At 37.3% G+C, this 24,458-nt stretch overlaps 1 protein-coding gene across 1 annotated transcript in view; it reads right to left on the bottom strand.

Moving 5' to 3' along the window:
- Positions 1-669: 669 nt before the first annotated feature.
- Positions 670-24,458, bottom strand: part of PLPP3 (phospholipid phosphatase 3) — a 77,904-nt gene continuing 54,115 nt past the window's right edge. The window contains exons 5-6 of the mRNA XM_070941301.1: positions 12,346-12,522; positions 670-2,411 (exon numbers count right to left, since the gene is read on the bottom strand). Of these exons, the coding sequence (XP_070797402.1) occupies positions 2,289-2,411; positions 12,346-12,522 (300 nt within the window). The 3' untranslated portion in view covers positions 670-2,288. The remainder of the gene's footprint in view (positions 2,412-12,345; positions 12,523-24,458) is intronic.

Below are 24,458 nucleotides of genomic sequence, written 5' to 3'. Positions count from 1 at the left end.
ACAATAACTAAGAAAGAAAAGCAGAATTATTCTGTCAGAGGGAGACAGAATAGATCCTGTCCCATTGGGCCTAGTATGTCCTACTGCTCTATTCCTGTAGGAGATGACCAGGCTGAGCCTGAGGGAGGGGTCAAATGCATAATAAGTCATGAGTCCCTGTGCACCCGCAAGAGATCCAAGTCCAGTCCAGATTGAATGTATCTCTTATATCCCGCTCATTTCCCTTGACTTTCAGTTGATCAGGTTCTTGTAGAGAGCTTAAGCTTACAATAAATCTTTATACTCATTTGAACTGCCTGAATTTCCTGATGCTTGACAATTCCACCATCAACATCTGCCCCTTGCACAAGGCCAGCAGCTCCTAACAATGTAGCCCTTAATAGGAATGTAGCCCTTGATTATTTTCCCAAGAAATTGTTATTCTTTCTATAAAGCACTTTTATACAATAATATTTTTGCAAATACAAACTTTAATTCTGTACTCTACAAAAAGTCTTGCATATTCTTCTTTTTACAAAAAAAGGAGAAAGAAACATTACAAAAATACAGACAATTTAATACAATTTTATATAATTGCCTTTAGTTGTTATTTTCATTAAAATATTGCTAACAAAGAACTACAATATTTTAATCGACTATATAAAAAAAATTAAACCAATGCTTTCCTTTTAAGCAGCAACATGTAAATAAACACAGGTCAAAACACAGTTTATGATCATAGTGGATATATCTAACATTGTTTGGAAATAATATTTTACATAGTTAATTTGTAATGTTTTATACATTATTTATATAATATTTATATATTTATATATATATATATATAAAAAAACATAGCTTGCTAGAATTGAAATGATAGGACGGATTTTGCATGGCAAAGATGTGCAAAGGCCAGTCTGCTTAGTTAGCCTGCTCGGTTCACTTTTTAAAATAAATTTTAAACATCTGTCTTTCAGAATTTCCCCCCAAAGGGCAGAAATTAGTTCTGCTCTCATTCATCTCTTTTGCCTGCCCTTGGTTTTCTTGAGAGCTGCAACCCAACCTGGTGCCCTCAATACATATCCTACAACTCCCTCAATTTCATTCAGCTCTGCTAATCATAACGGGAATTGCGGTCCAGTTCACCCCAACAGCGATGAAATGGAGAAAATGGGTGTAATGAATAGCTACAAATCTCCTGTTTTCTTCAGGGCATGGGAAATTCAAGAAGAGTTGAATATCAGGATAAGACGGCTCTGCCCAGCAGTCCGTCACCCGCCTGGAGGATTAGTGTTCTGAGTTTCAACCCCAGACCTCATAGTGCTAACATACATCAACAAGACTGTCCACACAAAAAATCTTTTATGAGTGGGGACTGTTCAAAATACAGTTCCACCATTAGTGGTAGTGGATAGGAAGATTTACTGGGCCATTGAGTAAACACAGGCCAGAGATACCAAACAGGATTATGGACAATACCTATTAAAGGTATTTCATTCTGGATATCTTGAATGTCCTATAGTTGATTAATCCTATCTATTCTCCAATGTTTAGAGATGTATCACTTGCGAGAACAAATACTGAATGAATCTTACAAACAGGGGAATCAGCTGAGTTCTGTTTACCAAGTCAATTTTGTTTTATGTCTCATCAGATAGAAAGTGGTATTATTGTTCAGGGGAATGTACAATAAGAAAAAAAATATTTTCTAATATTTTACAGGGCATGCTTCATCTAAACCAAAGTCACAGTATGGAATGGAAAGAACACAAAATATATAGATATATATAAGAGATTATCCTTAAAAAGTGACCACAATCGATGTCAGTGCTTATTTCTTGTACATAGTGCTATAATTTAGTTAGTGAGGGTTTGTCTCTCTACACCCCCGTCCCACTTTCCTAACAGAAAATTACAAATCTTCATAGGAAGGAAGAAAGGAAGGATGGAAAACCAAAGAAAACAGAGATGGCCAGTTTCCTAACAATTATTTAGTGTTCATTACAGTATGAACAATTTAGCATTCACTACAACATGAACACTCAGCCAATTGCACATTTAGAAATTCCTGCATGTGTTGACTTGTTTTGTGATTGTTGCCTCTGACTTGGCTGAACAACATCCATTTTATGCAAATGTTGTAAAGAGTAAAAAGGCCACAGAGTAAGACCTTGCGGTCAGGCAAAAATCTCTCCCTACATTCTACTGTCAGATGAGATTGAGAGCAGCAGGTAGTTGCTGTCAGCAGTCATTTTGCAAAAAACAAAATAATAAAAAAATAAAAAATAAAATAAAAAGAAGTCAAATGTCTACACCATGTTGTGATGGTTGTTCCTGTCAATGATGTCCACAGGTGATAAGATCTCCCTCCGAATGGGAGGAGGCTGCAACACTTTGGTTTTCTGCTTGAAGAGGTCTGAGACATAAAAGACCTGTCAATAAAAATAAATATATTTAAAATGAGGGCTTACAAGTTTTACTCCTACTGCATTTGGCTTCAGTCAAGTCTCTCATTCATAAAGTGATGATACCGCAAAAAAATTCCCCAGCCTGGTACCTCTTCCAGGTATGTGAAGTGAATGTTGTTAAAAGAGGCGAAAATAGCTGTTCAGACGTTATAGTGTCCCCGGTTATGTTAGAGAACTGAATTTGTGTAATGGAGAACAAGCAAGATACTTACACAAAACATACAGAAAATACATTTTTGGCAACTGTATTCAACACTGCTCCCTTATCTATAAGAATTTCCCTTTTCATTCTTGATTTTTTTTTCTCCTTCTATTGGATTAGCTTTTCTTCACAATATAATTTACTATTCTAATTTGCTGCGTGGAAATACCTAGGCAGAGAGTGTACTAAAGTAAGCAATTTTTGGGAAAAGGGTTGGTAATGTGGAAATAGTCCAATTTCAACTTTTACTTTTCTAAATCATCACACAAAATCACAGCCTGTTGCATTCCTTCTGATAATCCAAACTCTGCTATTAATAAATTTTCTTTAAGAGTCAGTTGTCTGCAATTATTAGTCAGGGACTAGTCTGATGTTTCTTCACTTTCCTCTCCCCACTGCTTCCTTTCCTTCACCATCTTTTCCTCTCCATTAATATATTAACACTTACTCAGGATGACTGTTCAGTATTTATAGGGCAGCATTAAGAGAGATTCCCAGCCACTTTTCCCTGAAATAGCCAATGAGGTAAGCATCGTTACGGATGTGAAAAAGTCTTCGTTTAGCTATTCACAGAGGCAGCCGCACAATGAAAAATCCCAGAGAGGAAACTTTAACATCCTCCTCTAATATAGTAGTTGAACATCTTATCAGGCTAACATAATGGGCGTGCTTTTTCTCTTGCAAAATATTATTCTGAGGCCAGAAAGGAAGAGATCCAGACAGCGCCTGGTTCTACAAACAGCAGAATAATCTCTCTTGTACAGTAATATTCCAGTCATCAAAATTTTCGTCATATGGATGCACATGTGCACTTATTTATACACTTCTGCTGAAAGTAGAACTTTTTCTACCTTCTAATTTATGGGAGAATTAGACTGATATTGCTCATCAAATACTATGAGGTTAATAAAGGATCAGAAGCTACAATCCAAGAAGTGACAATGACTTATACTATACATATTAAAAAAATGGCATACAAGATTGACTGGAATAGAATAAGACAGGAAGAGTCAATTTTGTTCAGATTATATAACTTCTTTCAGGACTAGCTTCAAGCTCTGCCATCCTCAGTATGCCAGCAAAGTATCATTCAATGTTTTCCCAGAATGAAGAGTCACCAAGCACATTATAGATTTAATAAATGATTCATTTTATGGATTCAAATGTTAAATTGAGACTTCCAATGGTCTTACAATATTTCTGCATCTAAATATTGCACTGAAGCATAGTTACTTCACTGAGGAATTACACTTTGTTGAGAAAAAGAGGTAATACAAAGAAAAGCCATAGTTAGATTGTAAGTTCTTTCTTTCTCACTGTCATCCTAAAACTTGCTTGAAAATTAAGTCAAATGAAAGACCAACTGGACTTCCTCTTTTGCTTTTGAGAAATACGTTTGCTCACAATATTCTAAATGCCATTAGAGAGAGCATGAGCGAGTTCAGTGGCAGAGAAACCCTGTAAGAAAAAGATCTGTGAACAACTCATAGTCAGAAACAATCACAAAAGTTAGCTCTGACTAAATTCTATTGAAATCAAAGCACTTACATAATCATGACCACACCTGCCTACTTACTTTCATTAGTCCATATGCTATTCAGTATTTATACATATATATCCTGCCATTCATTCAAGTTGCTTGTGCTAGACAACTCTGATAGATCTGCATTCTGTTTCCTCCTAAAGTTGTTAGAGCATGAACTGAAGTTAGTGTAGGCATATTTTCAAAGAGTAAGCAACTCTCACTATTGGTAACTTCTAAAGAGAACCTTGGTACTAGGTAATTAATGAGGCCAAATGCTCTTTATTGTTCTATTTATTTTTTTTTATGCTGTGGCATATTTTGTTTTCTCTAGATTTGCAATTGGAAAAGGTAGATTTCAATCAAATTATAACACAACTGTATTGTATATTTGTACTGTATGTACACAACAGTGGTGGGTTTCAAAATTTTTTTACTACCGGTTCTGTGGGTGTGGCTTGGTGGGCGTGGCATGGTGGGCGTGGCAGGGGAAGGATACTGTAAAATCTCCATTCCTACCCCACTTCAGGAGAAGGATACTGTAAAATCTCCATTCTGTCCCCAATCCAGGGGAAGGTTACTGCAAAATCCCCATTTCCTCCCGATCAGCTGGAATTTGGAAGGCAAAGAATAAATGGGGGCGGGGCCCGTCAGAATTTTTACTACCGGTTCTCTGAACTACTCAAAATTTCTGCTACCAGTTCTCCAGAACTGGTCAGAACCTGCTGAAACCCACCTCTGGTACACAACTGTAAGAACCCTGTTGGAGCAGTGGTTAGAATGTAGTATTGTAGGAGAACTCTTACCACAATTTGGAGTTCAATTCTGACAGGGCTCAAGGTTGATTTAGCCTTCCATCTTTCCAAAGTCAGTAAAATGAGAACCCAGATTGTTGGGGGCAATATGCTAACACTGTAAGCACCCAGAGAGTCTGTATAACAATATGGAGCAGCATATAAGTCTAAGTACTATTGGTATTGCTATTTATATTCCAGATCAAATGCTGCTGTAGCTTTTTTGCAGTAGACAGCTGAAGGCCTGCCAAGACTTCATTTAATCTCAGCTATATCCACATTATATATTGAAAACTCCATGACAGATCAATCTGTGGCAGGAGGAATGGTGGTCATGCAGTATAAATGACCGATGGAGAGATTAGATTCCATCTGGCCCAAGTTTTATAAATGAGTAAATTATGGAAGGGATATCATCTTGGCTTCCTTAGCCTTTGTTCTGCTGCTCATGGTTTTGTGTGGCTTTAAATTAGATACCGGGTAGCAATAGCATTGATTCTCTTTTAAACTGTATTTTGCTTTAGTGAAGACTTGAGGTTATGCAGACACATACAGAAAGTTTATGTAAGGTCAAACATGACCTTCCAAGGTCATGGAAAAGTTCACACTTTGTATGCGGAGTGCAAAAAACGTAAAATAAATCTACAAGGTATTTTGGATTGGACTTCCATTTCCTCTGGAAGGTGTTCTTTGACCATAAAAAATTGCTATACAAAGTCATTTGAAATAATCAGTAGATATTTTAAAAACTTTTATTGGGTCAACAGTACTTAAAGAAATATCTGAAAATAGTCTGAGATGGAAAGGGAAATGTATTTAGATTCATGACCTCCCTAATTTTGTAACTACATGGGTAATACTGTCTGAATCTAAACTGTATGTTGATTTTAGCAAATTTCAGTATATTTATATTACAGAGAATTCAAGTACGTTTCAGCTGTTGAAATACAAATTTTATATTGTTTTTCTTTTTCAGTTGTGGAAATCAATCAAACAATCAATTCCACCTATTACTAGAATGTTTGAATACCAACGAGACAAATTCAAATGCTAGGACATCACAACCTTCTTGTTGAAAAACATTACATAACAAGTAATAAATCAGGAGACCGTATCCTATTTATTGGCTTAGCAACATGTGCATAGAGACCGATTTGCATGTGATTGACTGATGGATGAACTGATTACATGCCATCATTGTTTTTAAATCTTACCTACCACATAGATTGATTTTCTCCATACCAATCAGCCCCTAAACCTGTTCTTTTAGGTTTCCCAACAGTGTACTAGTCATTGCTACTGTAATTGTATCTATCCACCTTGCTGCTGGCTATCATTTTCTTTTTCCTTCCGCTTTTCCTACTTTTAAAGCCTTATAAATGATCAAATCAGACTTTCAGTGAAGAGACTGCAGTGTGTATTGTCTCAAAGCTCCTACTGTTAAAGTGGCTTCACAAGCCAAGAGTTTACCATCAAGCTGTTTATATCAAGATTCTTGACTTGTTCCTCCAAAACATGCTAGAAATCCAAAGCGGAAAGAATCTGTTTATTTTTTTACTTTAGAAGATAAGTCAAAGAATTTCCGTCTGGATGTAAAATTTAGCTTTTGCTTGAGGGTGATTCTTGGGGGGGGGGGGTGTTAGTTAAGCAACTAAATTTCATTTTATTAAATTTTATTTTAATAAAATAAAATTTTAAATAAAAGTTAATTTGATGTGCATAGTGCAGCAGGGCACTGTAATATTTTATTTTATTTTTTTATTATTCATATTTCTATGCCGCTCACTCTCCGAGGACTCTGGGCGGCTTACACCAAAGACAGTATACTAAATAGCATATTGCCCCCTAACAATCTGGGTCCTCATTTTACCCACCTCAGAAGGATGGAAGGCTGAATCAATTTTGAGCCGGTGAGATCTGATCCACTGAACTAGCAGTCAGCTGAAGTAGCTGCAATACTGCACCCTAACCACTGCGCCACCTCAGCTCTTATACAAGCAACAGCCCAGAATTCTTAAGGTGACCAGAATTCTTAAGGATCATCAATGAAAGTTCCGGTTCAGGTCATAGATCTGATTCTCTATGTAGCTGAACAATAATAACTACAACAAATCTATTCCAAATGACACAAAAACTCTTTTCCATCAAACCCACCCTATCATAAAGGGTTATGGAACAGTAACCCCATATATCTGGATGACACCAGACTGCCAATATCCAACACTGGTAATGAGATAATTAAGAGTGTCAGATTTTACTCTACTGATTCATTTAGAAAAATAGAGAGAAGTTCTCGAGTTCATAAATCTTCTTCTGCAAGACATTTTGCGTATCAATTTCAGACTGGGAGCAGGGTGAGAGGGAGAGAAGAAAAACAGGGCAAGCAAGAAGTAGTTTGGCTGTACAGACATTTACCAACAGGAGGGAGAAACAGCAAGACAGCCAGTTTTGTACGTGTGTCTCACTCCCACTCAGAATTAAAAAGAATTATAATTGTAATTCTGTATAATTCTATTTTATAGAAGCTAAAGCAGACCAAGAGTAGAGTCACAATCTGGAACTAGAAAAAACCATTTAAGGCATAAATAAATAAACATACAATGAAGGAAGTAATAATCAGTCTTCAATAAACATTGATGAGATGGGTGGCACATAAATCAAATAAATATATGAATAAAACATTATTCCTACAACAATTACATATTCTGTATCCATGAAATCGGGGGAGGGGGGGCTAGAAAATTGCTGACCATTCCTCTTCTCAGTTTCCTTTTCTTTGGTCATTCCTGTCATTGCAAGGCTGGGCAAATGGTGACAAATGCTTTCTCCGTATCCTGGCTCAGGCCTGATGCATATAGAAGAGGAGCTGGCGGGGTAAAAAATGATTGGGGTGAAAAAGGAAAGAGCCATACATGTGCTTGATATTGAGCAGACAGCTGTTTCCTCCGGCCTCTACCTCGTCACAGGAAAGTCAAGGCAAAGCAGCCAAACCCTCTTCTGCCTCAGTAAACCAGGCCATCTGTTAATTGCTCAGGAAAAGTATGTTGGATTTGTAACTTGTCACTGCACAGGAAACAGTGAAACTGTCCATCTCTTCTATTGTCTGCCTAAAGCTGGTTCACTTCTGTGCCATGAGATCATCAATAATTTGATACACCTTGAATTCTATGCTTCATCTACAGCAGAGAACAAAACTATGATTACAAAAAAATAAAAATAAAAATGCCACCTTTTCGTGATATCCCAAATCTGCTGCCTTACAGCGATACTGATAAGGGGCCCTAGGCCCCTGTTTCCCTTCTAGAGGACAATTGGTATCTATTAAACAGAGGATTATAACTACCCTTAGTTACAAATTTCTGGTTCATAAATGCAAAATGGTGGTTCTTCAACTCTTAGTTAACACAATAAACTCCAGAGAGGAAAGAATTAACACATGGAGAGGATGATGATGCACACACTTGTTAATCAGAGTTCTTGATTTAGTGTGTCATATGAACTCAGCCTGGTTCAACTATTTAAATAATAATAATGAAAAAGCCTGAAATTAGTTCAGTGACACAGACAATGCTATCAATTACAAACTGATGTGAATGCTTACACAGCTGCATTCCTTCATAAACAGCTATGGAAAACGGGAATCAAATCATTTCGGGATTGTTGTGTCTGTGAGGAAATTGAATATTTAAATAAATAATTGCAGGGAACTAGAAGCTGAGTTAATGAAGAATGGTGAACAAAGCAAGGCATATTAGTCTTGATAGGAAAAAAACCTGAGACATATAATGTAATTTTCAAGTATTTGAAAGGATGCTACATGAAATGAGCTACCCCCAGGGATACGACTGATCCCGGACTTCCGGACCTTCCGCCGGGCCCTGAAGACTTTTTTATTTCAGCAAGCCGGGCTGGGTTAAAAATCTTTTAATTGGAGAATTTTATGGGTAAGGGGTTTTAAATTGGGGAAGCCAAAGATAAATTTAATTTTGTTTTAAAGTATTTTAATATTTGTATTGTGTGTTTTTAATTTTGGCTGTTCACCGCCCCGAGTCCTTCGGGAGAGGGGGCGGTATAAAAATTAAATAAATAAATAAATAAATAAATAAATAAATAAATAAATAAATGCCGAATAAGAGCCTTGGTAGTACAGTGGTCTAAAGCACCCTGTTATTAAGACTAGCTGCCTGCAATTACTGCAGGTTCGAATCTCACCTGGCTCAAGGTTGAGTCAGCCTTCCATCCTTTCTAAGGTAGGTAAATTGAGGACCCAGTTGTGGGGGCAATAAGCTGACCTTGTATAAATATACAAAAGTATGAAGGCTATTGCTGAACACATTGTAAGCCGCCCTGAGTCTCTGGAGAAGGGTGGCATATAAATCAAATTAAAAAAAAAAAGTGGTAGACTCCTTTCAAGCAGAGCTAAAAGAAATATAATGGCATAAAATGCTACTTCATTAGCCTTCTTATTTCCTGCTCAAAGCAGCTAGAACAAAAAACCAAAACCAAACAAGTTTTATTCAGCAAAGTTGCTCTGCCTATATGACACACGAGAGGAAAGAAGGAGAAAAAAAGAGCCACTGTAATCCTTTATGGATTCATCTAGGTGAATTATGGCATGGGTTGTTTGAGCGACCGGCTCTCCCCAATTATCTGTCCCACCAGATCCAGCAGAACAGATATACTATGGACTTCATCTGCTAGTGGGACCCAGGAGACGGGCCTTTTCTGCCATGGCACTCATCTTATGAAACATCCTCCTCCCTGAAGTGAGGCTGGATCCCTGTTTTCCAAAAGGAAGACCCTCAAAATCTGGTAATGCCAGCAGGCCTGGAGGGTCCCAGCGGCCCCAATGAAGTACTGAGGCTCCATTCTTTTGACATCTGCTGTCCTCTCTGACTGCATAATCACAATTTTGGATCATAATTGTTTGTTATATAATACTGTTTTATGGTTTTTATTCAACTCTCCTCAGAGTCATTTTTTCATGAGATATTAATTTGATGAATAAATGAATAAATAAATAAAATAAACTATGCTGGTAATATGCCCAGTTTGGCACAAATTCAAAGAAAGCTTTTTCTCCCAAACACTAAACATGCCAAACCTCGATCTTTGGAGGGAAATGCAGAAAACAGCTGTTTCACATGAGTTTCAGCATTGTACATTACACCTGAAAGGCTAGAGGTCACTTGGCATTTATATTTCCATTTTCCTAGAATTATATAAAGAAACCCTACATTTGTTTTCTTGGCTTAAGAGTGTCCTTGCCTTTCTTACTTGGTTTTACTAACGCCAACCTAATCCAATCTATTGACAATCTCCTCCCTTTCCCCAAATCCATTCTTGGCTGCTAATGTGTTCAGCTAATATAATAGCTCAATAGTAGTAAGTGCAAGAGAGATCTTGGAGTCCTAGTGGACAGTTACTTAAATATGAGCCAGCAGTGTGCCGCCACTGCCAAAAAAGCCAACGCAGCCCTAGGCTGCATTAACAGAGGAATAATATCAAGATCATGTGAAATGTTAATATCACTTTATAATGCCTTGGTAAGACTACACTTGGAATATTTTGGTGGCCATGATATAAAAAAGATATTGCAAATATAGAAAGAGTGCAGACAAAAGCAACAAAGATGATTAGGGGACTGAAGGCTAAAACATACGAAGAACCATTACAGGAACTGGATATCCTAGTCTAATGAAAAGAAGGACCAGGGGGGATATGATAGCACTGTTACAATATCTGAAGAGCTCCTATAAAGATAAGAGGGATCAAACTATTTTCCAAAGCACCAAAAGGCAAGACAAGAAACAATGGTTGGAAAGTAGAAGAGAAGCAACCTAGAATTAAGGATTAATGAATTAATTTCCTAAGGGTAACAGCAATTAATCAATAGAACAGCTTGCCTTCAGATGCTCCATCACTGAAGGCTTTCAAAAAGAGACTGGACAACCATTTGTCTGAAATGATATAGGGTCTCCTGCGTGACGAGGGGATCGGACTAGAAGACCTTCAAGATCCCTTCCAAATCTGTTATTCTGTTTGTATTCTTATAATGATATTTGTACCAACTTTAAAAAAAACAGTACATTGTTTTTCAGTCTGTGCTAAACTTCGGCGTCTCTTTCACTTCCATGTACATAACTGCTGCTTGATAGTATCTAGGTGTCTCTCCTCATGCAATTCACCATGAACTTCTAAGATTGGGATGCTGTCTATTATCCCAAATTTAGTTGGCAGCAGTATTAATACAAGTAGGCTTATCCCACATTAAAATGAACATGTAACATTTAGATCGGACAAAACAAAAATCCAATCACTTCATCACTTGAAATGATGTGCTCTGTTATAATTTTAGCATTTCAACAAATTTAAGTAAACCAATTCTCAACAATCAATCAACACTTTGCGAGAATGTGAATCTAAGACTTTCAGTTTCTTTATAGGAGGGCTGTTCTACCCGGAGTTCACGTCAAGCTTCCAAAAGCCACAAGAATGGCTCTGAGCCCTTCCAAAAGTTGCAACTGAATTACAATTTTAATTTAATGTCAAATTTGTAGGAAGTAATTATGTTAATTGCATTTAATTAATGAAGTTAAATTAAGTAGGCTCCATGTTTTAAAAATGCATCCTACATTTACACAGAGAAAAGTTAGTATTACAAAAGCTAATTTTGAAAGATTCTACCTCTGGGATCCCTTCAAGTGTATGGTGGCAGACACTTTTAAAAACATAAAACAACTTGTAATATAGGTGTCAAAGAGAACACTTTTCCTTACACAAGCATGCTCAAATGATAAGGTTATATTGCTTCCAGGTACCATCATGATCAGAGATAAGAAAGATAATATCTAGGAGATGGAAAAATCCTGTCCAGGAACATTTGCCAAGGACTAACTTTATTATTATGTAAAACATGTTCTAATTTCCCGGTCCTTCTAGCTTTGTGTATTTATCTTAGAAATATTTTAAGAAATCTTGTTGGTCACTTCCTTGTTTGCAGATTTTAATCTATTCCATTTCTAAGTGTTATTACTGTTTAGTTTATTTTACTGCTTAGATTGTTAGTGTTTTACTGAGATTCTCAGATGTAGTACAGTATAAAAATCTTCTATATACACAAACAAACCAAGTGTCTCGCTAGCAGCATCTCCCTCCCTGTTGGATATATATTCCACACACTGTGATGGAGATAAAATTCTTATATATATGGTGCTTGAAGAGTAATGTTTGTTTTATGTGCCAAATTACAATTCGTGGATGTTTTAAATTAAATGAAGTCCTATCGCAGTCTCTACCATGGAACGGAGTACAATTTTGTTACATGTGACATTTACAGACATTTACTGAAATAATAAGCTGGTAAAATAGAAGACTTACTATGCAATATGCCACCAGGGCTCCTTGTGTAAAACCTGCCAGTACATCTGTGGGGTGATGTTTGTGGTCGGACACACGAGAAAGTCCTGTGTAAAATGCCATCATGATCAGTGTGAACTGTAGCAACGGGCGCAGCAGGCGGGCTCCTCTCCAAGTAAATCTGGCTTGCAGGTACAACTGTAATGACAAAGAAAGTAACAGAAAAGCACAATGATACTATCCTCAAAGCAAATGACACCGTCAACTTTCTCCAACATGAAGCTTCCAAAATCCTGGTTCAGTGCTATGCTAATGATGGCGGACTAACCAACCTCTGTGCAACCTTCTTCAATTTAGCCAGTTCTCCCTGTACAAAAGCTAGTACTAAATATTGGGGTACCAATTTCATCTTGCAACTGATTTCAGGGTGCCTGACCAATTTCATTTTGGGCATATTAGACTATGACTCCCATTGAACCTAGCAAGTGTTAACATTGGAGAAAACTGATACAGATGAGCAAAAATACAAGACTGATAGTATTTTTTCCATTTTCTGTGTGAGGGGTATCTATGCCACTAAGTATCACATCACATGGCAGAGAATTCTTTAACTCGGGGGTTTTCACTTCTGAGTTATGTCAGCCATTGGGAACTGTAGGCAGCAACACCTGGAAAATGACAGGCTCTCCCAATCTTTATGAAAGTTAATTACTCTTGGAGGGGGGAGAACTGCTTTCCAGAGGCACATTTCATCCTGCTCCAATTTAGATTAAAAATCTGAATGTTCAAACCGTTTATAGCAAATTACCTTGGCTTTCCTGGATCAATGATAATAAACTTCACTGTGTAACCCTGAATCTCATTCTGATAATTACAAGGATACTGTCTCGCTTTTTCCAGGTTATAATATTTCCTTTTTGTCATTTTTCCTCTTGGACTAAATAAATATTCCACACTTAAGAGCTTCTTCATAAGAAAGGTGCCCTAATCCTTTTGGCTTCCCTTTTTCTGTGCTCTGTAAAAATCTACAAAGCTCTTTCAAAACTGGCTGCTGGATATCTTAAAATACTATGTAGTCTTTTACACTGTGAAGTCATATGTTTGAATTTCACCTCTTTTCTAGTTTTGCCTGAAATTCAAGTTCTGTTGAGTTGCTTTCGACTTTTAAGGCTTCTTAAATATAAAATTTAGAGTGAAAAATGACATTTTCGCTACAGAGGTGGAACAGAAACCTATAAATATGCAGACATATACTCAGATGAAAACTGAGGGTGTGACCTGAGATGAAATAGCTGAATGAGGTCAAATGGACACTTGTCCCTTGCCTCGTTCCTCCCCACTTATCCTGATCCAGTTTCCTCTCAAAAGCTGAGGGCAAAGCCTATTTCTCAGGTTCCTGTGGGAACCAGGGAGGCAAAAAGGGAAAGAGGCTGCAGGAAACACATAGACGTCTACTCACAAATCAAAGGAGCTGGTAGCTGACCCAACCCAAAAGTCAGGGTGTGGAGAATGTAAGCCCGACTGAATACCTCATCAACTATTGCCTTCCTGTGCATAGGAAGCAAGGAATGGGATGTGACAAGGTCACAGAAATGTCCCATGTAGGATCTGAGCTGTAATACTGATTGGAGGAATTGAACTGTTACGTTACACCTACAAAGAGTGCATTAAAAAATCCTACATATTGCTGAATTGAGAGCTTACAATTAATAAGAAAATATCCAACAAAAGTTTCTAATTCCCTGAACATGAAATGCAATCAGATTCTTTCCTGGAACGTAATTACTGAATGACATGCTTGAATCTTGAGTTTGCACTTGTTTTTTTGTGACTAGGGATCCCTTGTCTGAATCCCAAGCCTCTCAAACTTTCCTTAGAAGAATTCTCTCATTAGATACAATTTTCTGTATCTAAAACTTATTCATATTCAGTCCTGATCAAAGTATCTGTAGTTGAATGCAGTGGGTGTAATTTCCGGGTGTATGTACGGAATTCAAAACCTTCCCACCCAAGTTCATCTCCTAGATCAGAGGTGTCAAACTCGTGTCGTTATGGCGATGTCACGTGACGTATTGGGACTTTTTTCCCCTTCGCTAAATCAGGCGGGGGCGGGGCTAGCACGTGATGTATCCAGCCCACGGGCTGCGAGTTCGACACCCCTGCCCTAGATTGATGAACATGGTCCCATATCTCTAGAGCAGAGTTACCCACAGCTGCCCCAAATACTCTATCCCTGGATTATTTCTATCAACACAATGGGTCCAATTTTATGCCCTCCTCTGACTGCCATGCATTCTCACACTGAAAAGTTATTTCAGCTAAGCCCAGTCCTATATTACAGTGGTCCCCAACCCCCGGTCCGCGGACCGGTGCCGGGCCGTGGAGTACCTGGCACCGGGCCGCACAGCGGCCGGGGGACATGAACGCTGCAGCACAAAGGCTCCTGGGCCTTTGCGCAAAAGCTCCTGGGCCGTGCGCAAAAGCTCCTGGGCCGTGCGCAAAGGCTCCAGGGAAGAGAGCCCCGCGCAGGTACGCACGTGTGGCCCAAAGCCCCTACCCCTGTGCGCGCTCAGCGGGCCACGGTAAAATTATCAAAGGCTGATTGGTCCGCGGCGATAAAAAGGTTGGGTACCACTGCTATATTAGATCTTGTTTTTCTTTGATAATGTTAGTGTGATTAAGAGTGCATTAGCGCTATAAAAAATGGGAAGAAAGTGCTTAAAAACTTTTTCTAGCAATAACCCAAATGTACATGTCTGACTGACAAAGTCAGGCAGGTTGACCAGCTTGAGGACAAGCCGTGTCTAAATCCCATTTTTGCCAGTTCTTATCTGGCATATTAGAACTGTTTTTGGAACAGACAACATCTACCTATTGTTGCTGGAAAATGGGAATAGTTCATTAATAGCCCTTCCCTGAAATGTTACCGTCTAGTGGGACCTAGGAAGTGTGAATTTTTTCGTAGCAGCTGCTATCTTGGGAAACCCCCTTTCCTTGGGGAGCCATCAGACCTTCACCCTGTTCTCCTTCCAGAAGGCTGTAAAGAGCTGGATATGCCCCCTGGCACTGGGATAGAGTAAGATAGAAAACTGAAGGTGGTTTAGTTGCAGGCAACAAAGGAGAATGACTGAAATGTGTTTTTAAGATGATTTTTACCATTTCTTGGTTTTACCATTATTGTGAGCCATTCAGAGTTGTATTCTAAGATGTGAGGTCCTATGTTTCTTTTAGATAAATAGAACCACAGTATTCCACCCATAAGAGCAATTTTGCTACTTAAGTGGTCTGAAAGAGAAAGCTAAAGTCAGTGAAATTTTACTCTTGATGTGTCTTTTAAAATTAAGCTTTAAGTTGAATTTTAAAATTTTAATCAGTATATGCATATCCTTTTATGATGAAAAGATAATGTCTGGCTTGTAACCAGCACTTTTTGTATAAGAGTGATACATATACCCATAGAATCAAATTCCCCTCAAAAAATTTAGATATGTCTCAAAATATGACATGGTAACAAATTTGCAAAAAGCCCTCCTAAGAAAACAGAAACAGAAGCTGGCTTTATCACAGATGAAATCAGGCTAAAATCTGCATTTAAATTTGTTATGATCAAATGCTGTAAAAACAGCAGGTTTGTCCAAGACTTTTACTAAACATGAAGGGTTAATTAATTGAGTTCTTGCTAACCAAATCTTCCCCTGTCTCATTCATGATCCATTTTGACATTGCCATCCTATCCTTACTTCTTAAAGGCTTTCATTATAAAGTGAAACCAAGCTAAAGAAAACAAAACTTTATTTTTTTTTAAAAAAAAAATACTAGTTGTTTTTGTAGCGAATTATATATGGTTTTTTAGTAAAGTCTCCAACTGCTGCAAACTCAATCATAGGAGGTTTACAGAGGCGCCAAGGTGGTGTTTGGATAGTAACAAAACATTGAGCAACTACAGCGCCAGACCAATGGGCAGCCATGGGAAAAACAGCCACCAATAGCATGGACTAGAAAAGTGTGACAAAACCAAAGAGGGAGGGAAGAAAGCAATGACCCAGTGACCATCGAGTGTGAGAGTTGCTGAAAAACCATACAAGTATTAAAATTCTGGCAAGAGCTGCACCACCACATAACCAACAGCTCTGGGGGAATATGCAGCACCGCCATTGCCAGGGGACTTCCAGTGATGTCAGCGGGAATAGACTGTGGTCAGCCAGAGATCCTAAGCAAATAAAAATGAGGTATCCATGTTTCTTCAGCAAGTTACAGAACAGCAGGAGAAAACTATTAATAGTTGCTTATATTTTTACTTTTCGGAATACTTCGTAAAAAAAATAAAAAGGCAGCTCATTCCAGCCTGTAACCCAAGCCCTGTTTCTAATTTCACCTCCTAAATGTCATTTTTTGCTATTTCCAGTAGTATTAGTGAACACACATTATGAAGCTTGTGCACGTCATATTAACTTTCAGCTTATTTGTCCTGGCTGAGCCAAAGCATTTTTAGATACTCCGTATTATTAAACAGAGATGAATTTGTGCCATTTAAAATTGCTAAGAAGGACAGAGGGACTCAACCCAAACTGGACATCCTCCTCTGACTTGATAACTGAAAATGTGTTGGAACTACAGCTTTTAATCATAATCCATCTGGAGAGTATCAGTTTGGAGCTGGTTAGGAAAAGGAGAAGAAAGATACAACCAACTACAAAGAATAAATACTTTGTGGGCTGAACACTTGACATTCATATATACCATATCATATATATACTTATTTACACACACACATACAAAAATTAGTGATAAGGCTGATGAGGTGGCTTAGTATACAATGTAATGTTGTTTTTGGAGATAAATAAGAAGGCATGTAAAATACTACTTGACTAATTGAAAAGTGGCTATAAAATTGATTCATAGCTTTTTATGATAGTAAAGATTAACATCTTACAAGTGAGTGAGTAGCAGAATTTGGCCTTGCTCAGATCAGTTAGAAAATGCAAGAAGGGAAGACTAAAGTATTTCCTTTGTTGAATTTGCATTTTGAAATCGGACACCAATGTTTATCTAATGAATAATACTCTGGCCATCATCCTACTGAAATATAGTTTTAGGTCTGCTCCGGTAGCTAAGAATAAATATCAAGCAATCCTAGAAATTCAACTATTAAATATTAAAGATATGTAAGAGTTGATTTTCTAATTCATCATGACACAATTAAAGTTATGTCAGCAAGGCTACATAAGAAAACAATCCAATGACTGTTGGCGCATGCATGGTCTCTGTGGGCAACATTATATACTTGACTTACAGTAGCAAAACTCTGGCAAACATTAAGGCAGTAATTGATATTAAGGAAGACAAAGGGAATATGTAATGTTTGAAGACTGATACAGTAGTATCAGAACAGGACATTAAGGGTAAAATAAGCTTTGGTCTAACGAATTCTAATATAGAGGTAGGCAACCTATTGATAATTTGCCATATTTCTAATTGTTGAGAGTGCTAAATACCACAATGGCAGAATCTCATTATATGTATGGACATAACTGGAAGTATTTTCCTAAAATATTGAGGGGATTCTCTTTTCCTCTTTATTTTATCAACTATGTTATATCCAACTGGGGATTATATTAATTTCTTTTTTTTTTTTTGCTCCACTAAAAAATGACAAGAAACTGTGGGGCCAATTATCAGCAACCAGGTTCTGAAAACGGGGGGACGGGATCAAGGGTTATGTGGTCCTGGAACTTCAGGTTACCCTGTTCTCATTTTTTTCCTCCTTGCTGAGGTAAACCTACAGAAGTTGAGATTTTGAACTCACTGCAGAACTACTGATTTATATAAAGGCACAATGCAACATTCTTTCACATATATACAGTAGCTAATTGTCACATAATAGGTCTACCATATTTAATCAGTGATGCCTCTGAAAATGAAATTAAGATATTATTCTCTGTAAGAAAAAGTACAATGCTTACAATATGGAGTTGATTCCCAACAGAGCTAAAGGCACCAGGTTAGCAAAGTTGGCTTATATTGAACCATCACATCTGATTCTTCAATCACTGTTCTGTTGTTGAGTTTAGAAAGGTAGTTTCAATTTACAAGTCCCAGATGTAGAAGTCTATTTGCCAAATATTTCCAGTGCATCTATTTACAAGTTTAATATAGACATTCTGGCATGAAATTTCTGCAAAAACAGCTAATTTTATCAGATAATGTCTACTTTTTACTTTATACCATTGCTTTTTTACCATGAAGATAAAGCAAAATCCATGCACCCAACTAAAATGAATTGCAAAGGTCCAAGTGCTGAAAGTACATAATGCCAGCGTCTCCTTAGCAACAGCACTGTATCTTTTTTTAAAAAAAGAAAGGATCAAAGAAAGGAATGAATTATCTGTTAGTTGTTGCAGCGGCTGATCGCCTTTCACCTCGCTGCTCTTCAGGCTTTCCCTCTATTCCGCGTGGCTCTCCAGGCTCACCGCACGCCGAGGGGGTCCCCAAACGTGAAAAACTTGGGGTCTAGGAACTGAGACCATTCTCTTTCCCTGCTATGACATCACCACTGGAAGTCATCTTTTTAAAAATTAGTGTTTTGAGACCACTTCATATATTCCATATTATTAAGTACCGATTACAGACCACTGTCATATTTTCCCTAAACTTTTACATATACATATGTAATATGCTCGTTGTTATACTAACTGTGATATATTACATGTATCACAATACATGTCATCTATTCTAAACATGAGATGAATAGCAGAGGCAAAATCTGAATCTTCAAACTATATGCAAACATTTCTTTGAATTTTAAAAATTTAACAGGAACTAAATATGAATTGATAAATACAGAAGCTTTAAAAATTTTAATGTGTCAAGGGCTCTGGGGAATTTAATCTTGGTGGAATTAAAAAAAAAAACAGCCACAATCAGCAACCTTGGCAAATTTCATGAAGATCCATTTCCTGGAGGCCTAGAATGTAGACAAAAGAATTCTTTAAGGAAAATGGCCTCAATAGTAGCTCCTTCCTCACTTCGAGAATGAAAGATTAGTACCTTATGGAAAAGTTTGCCATTAGTCAGCGCTTCAAGTTTCATTTTTTTCAAAATTCTAACAAATGAAAGTAGTATAACAGGTTGCATTTAATTATATGATCAGCTGGGCCAGAAAGTTCTCAGCAGGTTGAAAACCAGCAAGGGCCTTGATTATATGTACTACATATAATAGGGCGGAGGGAGGAAAACATTTAGCAGCACTTTTGTATGAGACAAAACATGCAAAGACAGACCCCAGTACAGCAGCAATAAAATACTTGTTTGAGCATGCCGGTATTTTTAAAAAGAATCCAAACTGAGAGTGACTAATTTAAACCAAAGGTGAATTTTAAAACTTCCTCGCACCTATTTTTTTACCCATCTATTTCCACAGGCAGCAATTCCAGGGTTTACTCTGGAGATTTTCAATGCTGAATCAAACAAGGCGGTACATTTCACAAATTGCTATGCTTCCATTAAATGTGCTGCTGCCTTGGCTTATCAGTACAGTGTGAAAGAATTTACAGATCTTGAGCCTTTTCAGGTACAATCAGCCTGATACCAGTTCAAATCAAGACCCTTTAGACACTAGCAGTGGCAATCCCACTCTCATAAATCCAATGCGATTCTTCAAATAGCTATTTGCTCTTATTAAACTTTTATCAGACTTTTCCCTCCAATGAGATTGTCACATAGGCACTGCACAGTTACTGGGTTCATACAATGTGCTAATCCTTAGTATAGATCAGGCCTTCACAACAGGCTGCAAACAGCCTGCCAAACAGCCTTGTAAGACCCACCATTTTTTTTTAAAGTAATAAATTTAGAGCCACCACTGCTAGATCCAATGTTCCTGCTCCACCATTAGCCACAGAATAGCTGATGGACAATTCCAGTATTTTTTTTCCGGCCCTTGAGAGTTTTTAGTTTATCAATGTGGCTCTTTCACCATGATGAGTTGTGCAGGCCAGGTATAGGCTGATTTTCACTTTGTACGTCTAGATCTAGGCACTGTGATTTGCAAATATGGCTTATGGCTTAGCATTTGTGTTCGCACCTAGATCTTTTCGGTTTTTTAAAAAACAAAGAATGGCTTTTTAAAAAAGCATAATTTAATTTGATGTGCAAAGCCAAGTTTTAAGAACTTTTCTCCATGCTCCAGTTCTAGGAAGGACAAACAAACAAACAAACAAAACAATTCTGAGTATATTCTAAGGATAAGAGGATAATTTAAGAATAATTTAACTGTAGACTGTAGACTGCAAACAATAAATTTTACATTTTCATAATATCTGCATACCCCAGCACATCTATATCTGGAGATGACTACAGTATTATGATCTGAGTAGAGAAACACCATGCCCTCCTGACTAGAAGACTGTGACCTGCATGCCTCTGCTATGTCACATTAAGATGACCTTTTCTACATACCAATACTGTTGGATTGTCTAACCCAGTGGTTCCCAACCTTTTTTTGGCCATGCCCCACCTAAGCATCTCTAAAATTCTGATGTCCCCCCTGTGACATATAATTATTTGAGTCTTGTCTATGCAAATATTAAAAAGTGTTGCTAAGGTCTAGAGTCTAAACTCTAGACACCACACATTTTCGAATTGCCCCATTAAAAATCAAATTGAACCACTGGTCCAACCCTTTAAACAAAAAGGATTCAAAACCATGTGGCTTTCCAGAAGCTGTTGGCACTCCTCTCCATTATTCTAGTTAAGGAAATTAGAAATGAGGGTCTCTCCAGTTCTCAATTAAATAATAATACTACTCTCCAGTTCTCAATTAAATAATGTCTTTAAATAAAGATTTGTTTTCTGACCATTCTTTACATGCAAGGCTGCCTTTTTTTTTTTTTTTAATAAAGCAGGATAAAATCTTAAATTGAAAAAAAAGTGCCACGTTGTCCCAGCAATGGTAGTGGTGATGAGTTACACAAATCATTTATCCAAATGTCCAAGAGACGAGCTTCATTGCTAATAACTAAAAGCCAAATTATAAAACACTCCATCTATGCATTGCTGGGAACAAAATCAAGTTCTAACCGTTTTTGCATTGCATGCTCGTCCCTCTGGTTCATTGGCCATGTTATTTTAGCATTGCTGAGAGGAAATGGTATAAATGTTTACGGAGAAACTTTGAAATCCTTACAGGAAGAAAAAAAAAAAACAGACAGGAAAATATGAGGAAATAAATTCACATAGTCTATCAAAAAGCCTGGATGTATGGTAATTAAATTACAAAGATTGCTACCAACTTAAAGAGGAAAGGAGGAGGAGGAGGAACAGCAGTAGGGAGTTGTCCTAATTTATCTTTTCAGGCAGCAACAAGAAGGAATTGTAATAGGAAAGGCCTATTCATAGATATAGTTAATGTTTTTATACCATCATGTCTGCATCCCTCCTTGGTAACCCTATTCCTATTTCATACCTAAGAATATGGCAGATATGAGACCTACGGATCACTAGAAAGTCTCAAAAAGGGGGAAAAAGGGGCCTTTCCCATGTTATATTTTAATCACAAATCACTCGTTAAATCTCTCCTTCTTCCTTCCAAAGAGCTTAGGGCTGCTCCACCCATAATTGACCTATGCAAGGTTTCTTTTAGGAGTTCTACCCAGCTTACTTCCAGCCAGGAAACACTTTCGCATAACAAGCGGAGGAAAGGAAGGGCAGAGCCATTTTTCATTGACAAAGAAAAACAAGGCCAGAGCCAGAAATTTTGAGTGAAACTATGTGGGCAAGTTAAATCCACCTGCCCTGCTTCCTGGAGTGCTTCTGGGTAAAGGATTTTTTTTAATTTTTTTCCCCTTTTCGCCTAATGAAAGAGATAATTATAATATTCACTCAATATATGCAAATGCCAGATAAGCAGCCTAACATTATCTCATTAGGTTTTCTGTATGTGTAAGGGGTGCCTTTTTTTTTTTTTTTTGCTCTCCCTGTTTTCTACGCTCTTGGTGCTGTTGTAATAAAGCTAGGAATGGAACATCTATGCAGATAAGGATTTCCAAGCATTCCAATCCTTCTGAAGAACGAATGACATCCAAACCAATGGACCCATTTCAAGGATTGAATTTCTCTATCCATTTCTGTCTGATGTCACACAATGGCCCATGTTGGACACAAAATGTGGGACCAGCCACACTCTTGGAAGCAAAGGATTTTTAGTGATCTTTCAGAGGATTCAAGTTTTGTCTGATGCAGACAAGAGGCTGAGTTGCTGCTTTAGGCTACAACAATGTTTTTAAAGTTAAAATAAAGAGCTTTCATTTTTTTTCTTCAAAAAATTTCCTAGAAGCTTGAAATTATGCTGTCTTCCTTAACAATTTTTCTGGGCTAATAAATGACAGTTGATGATCAAGATCGACCAACCATAGTTCGTAGATAGTATTAGTTAACCTGGATTTGTTTTAATGCTGGCTAGGTAGCCAACTAGGCTGTTTAACAAGGAGCAGAATCTAGTTAATGTATTAAAATCTTGCATCCAGTTAATTAGAGACTTAAAAATTTTTATTGTCACTTTAAATGTACACTAATCGGCATACATTAAAATGAAATTTCATTGCATACGACTCTCAAAGGGTCACCACCTCCAATATACCTTACACAAACGTGACAAAAATATAAATAACTAAACAAAAAGTTTTATATTAAATTTAATTTATATTAAAAAGTTAATATATTAAAATTAGAGTAGAGTTTCTCTTTTAGAATTGAAAGACAACTCTAACTGAAGACAAATTCATTCATTCATTTTATCCAAATATTCTCCTCTACATTGTAGGAAAGCCTTTCTTGTGTTAACTTTACTAAACATTTTTTTATATCAAAAGCAACTTTCACTTTTCCATAGTGAAAGTTTGGGTACACATGATACTTAACCAAACATTACATCTCAAAGTGGAGCTTAGCAATTTTGAGTGGATTTTCATTTAATTTCCTCAGGGGAAGCAGATTCTGGCACTAATTACGGTTCTAATGCCAATCTATTTATTTGTGGTTAGCGGTCACCTTGCTGTAGAGAGTAAGGAAGATGACCTTGATGGAGATATGCAGGGTCCATTGCTAAATCAACAAAGGGTAAACACTGTTAAATCCAGAATGAGATAACATTCAAAAGCATCTCAGCAGATGCCTTCCGAATTCACAGGACTATAAGGAAGTGGAATTGCAGTACAACTCGCAAGATTCTGGTATTACAGCTAATCTCAATCTCTGCCATCTTTCCAGTGGAGTTGATTTTCTGGTCTGATCTACCTAGTGAGGCTGACACAAGGAGGAGGGACTACACACCTTTTCCACATGGCTTTGTGTTATTACTCAACCTGAACTGAGATATGGTGTGCTTTTTTAAGTGCATCAAGCAACTAATCTGGGCTATGAATTGATATATTCTATGTAGGATTATTGAATCCTTCTTCATTAACTCTTCTTCCATTCGGTCCAATTCATTCTTAATATAGCTTTTTTCACTTTTTAATTTCCAAACATAGTGATTTATCTGCTTCGCTTCTTCTCCTTTTGATAACAAGAACTTGTACCAAATTCATGAACAAACAACATTATTTTTGGACCATCAAACTCATGGTAGTCTACCACTGAAATTCAGAGATCTTCCAGTATTTCAGTCCTTCCTAACACTATTCTACAAGTTGAATTCTGGATCTTCTAGATAAAAAACCTGTATCTCCCTGATTTGAATCTAAGATCTCCTGGATGCAAAACAACTATCAGAAACTCTTAATAGTAAAGAGAGAAACCAGTATTGCAGGATCCGTACTACATTGTTTTATATGGAAATGACAGCTGGAAGCCAAAATAACATTGTTCACATGACTGCATTTCTTCATGTTTACACTGCTGCATTTTCCAAGCAATTTTATATGTGGATGGAAGAACTTGTAAAAGTCAAGTTAGTTTCAAACATATATTCTATGAACTAATAGAATCTAAATTACTGTGTCTATGCTTCTTCATAAATAACAGGATTTTTTTTTTAACCATAGATTTATTCTTGCATAAACAACACCATAAAGGACCTTGACTGTGTAAACTACACGATTAAGAGACAAGCCCTTGAAGTTATATTCTAGGTTTTA

This window comes from Pituophis catenifer, unplaced genomic scaffold, assembly GCF_029215685.1.
Source record: "Pituophis catenifer annectens isolate HBS135680 unplaced genomic scaffold, rPitCat1.0.hap2 SCAF_3, whole genome shotgun sequence".
Lineage (NCBI taxonomy): Eukaryota > Metazoa > Chordata > Lepidosauria > Squamata > Colubridae > Pituophis > Pituophis catenifer.
The sequence above is the reverse complement of the archived record's forward strand: the minus strand, read 5'-3'. Positions and strand labels throughout refer to the sequence as shown.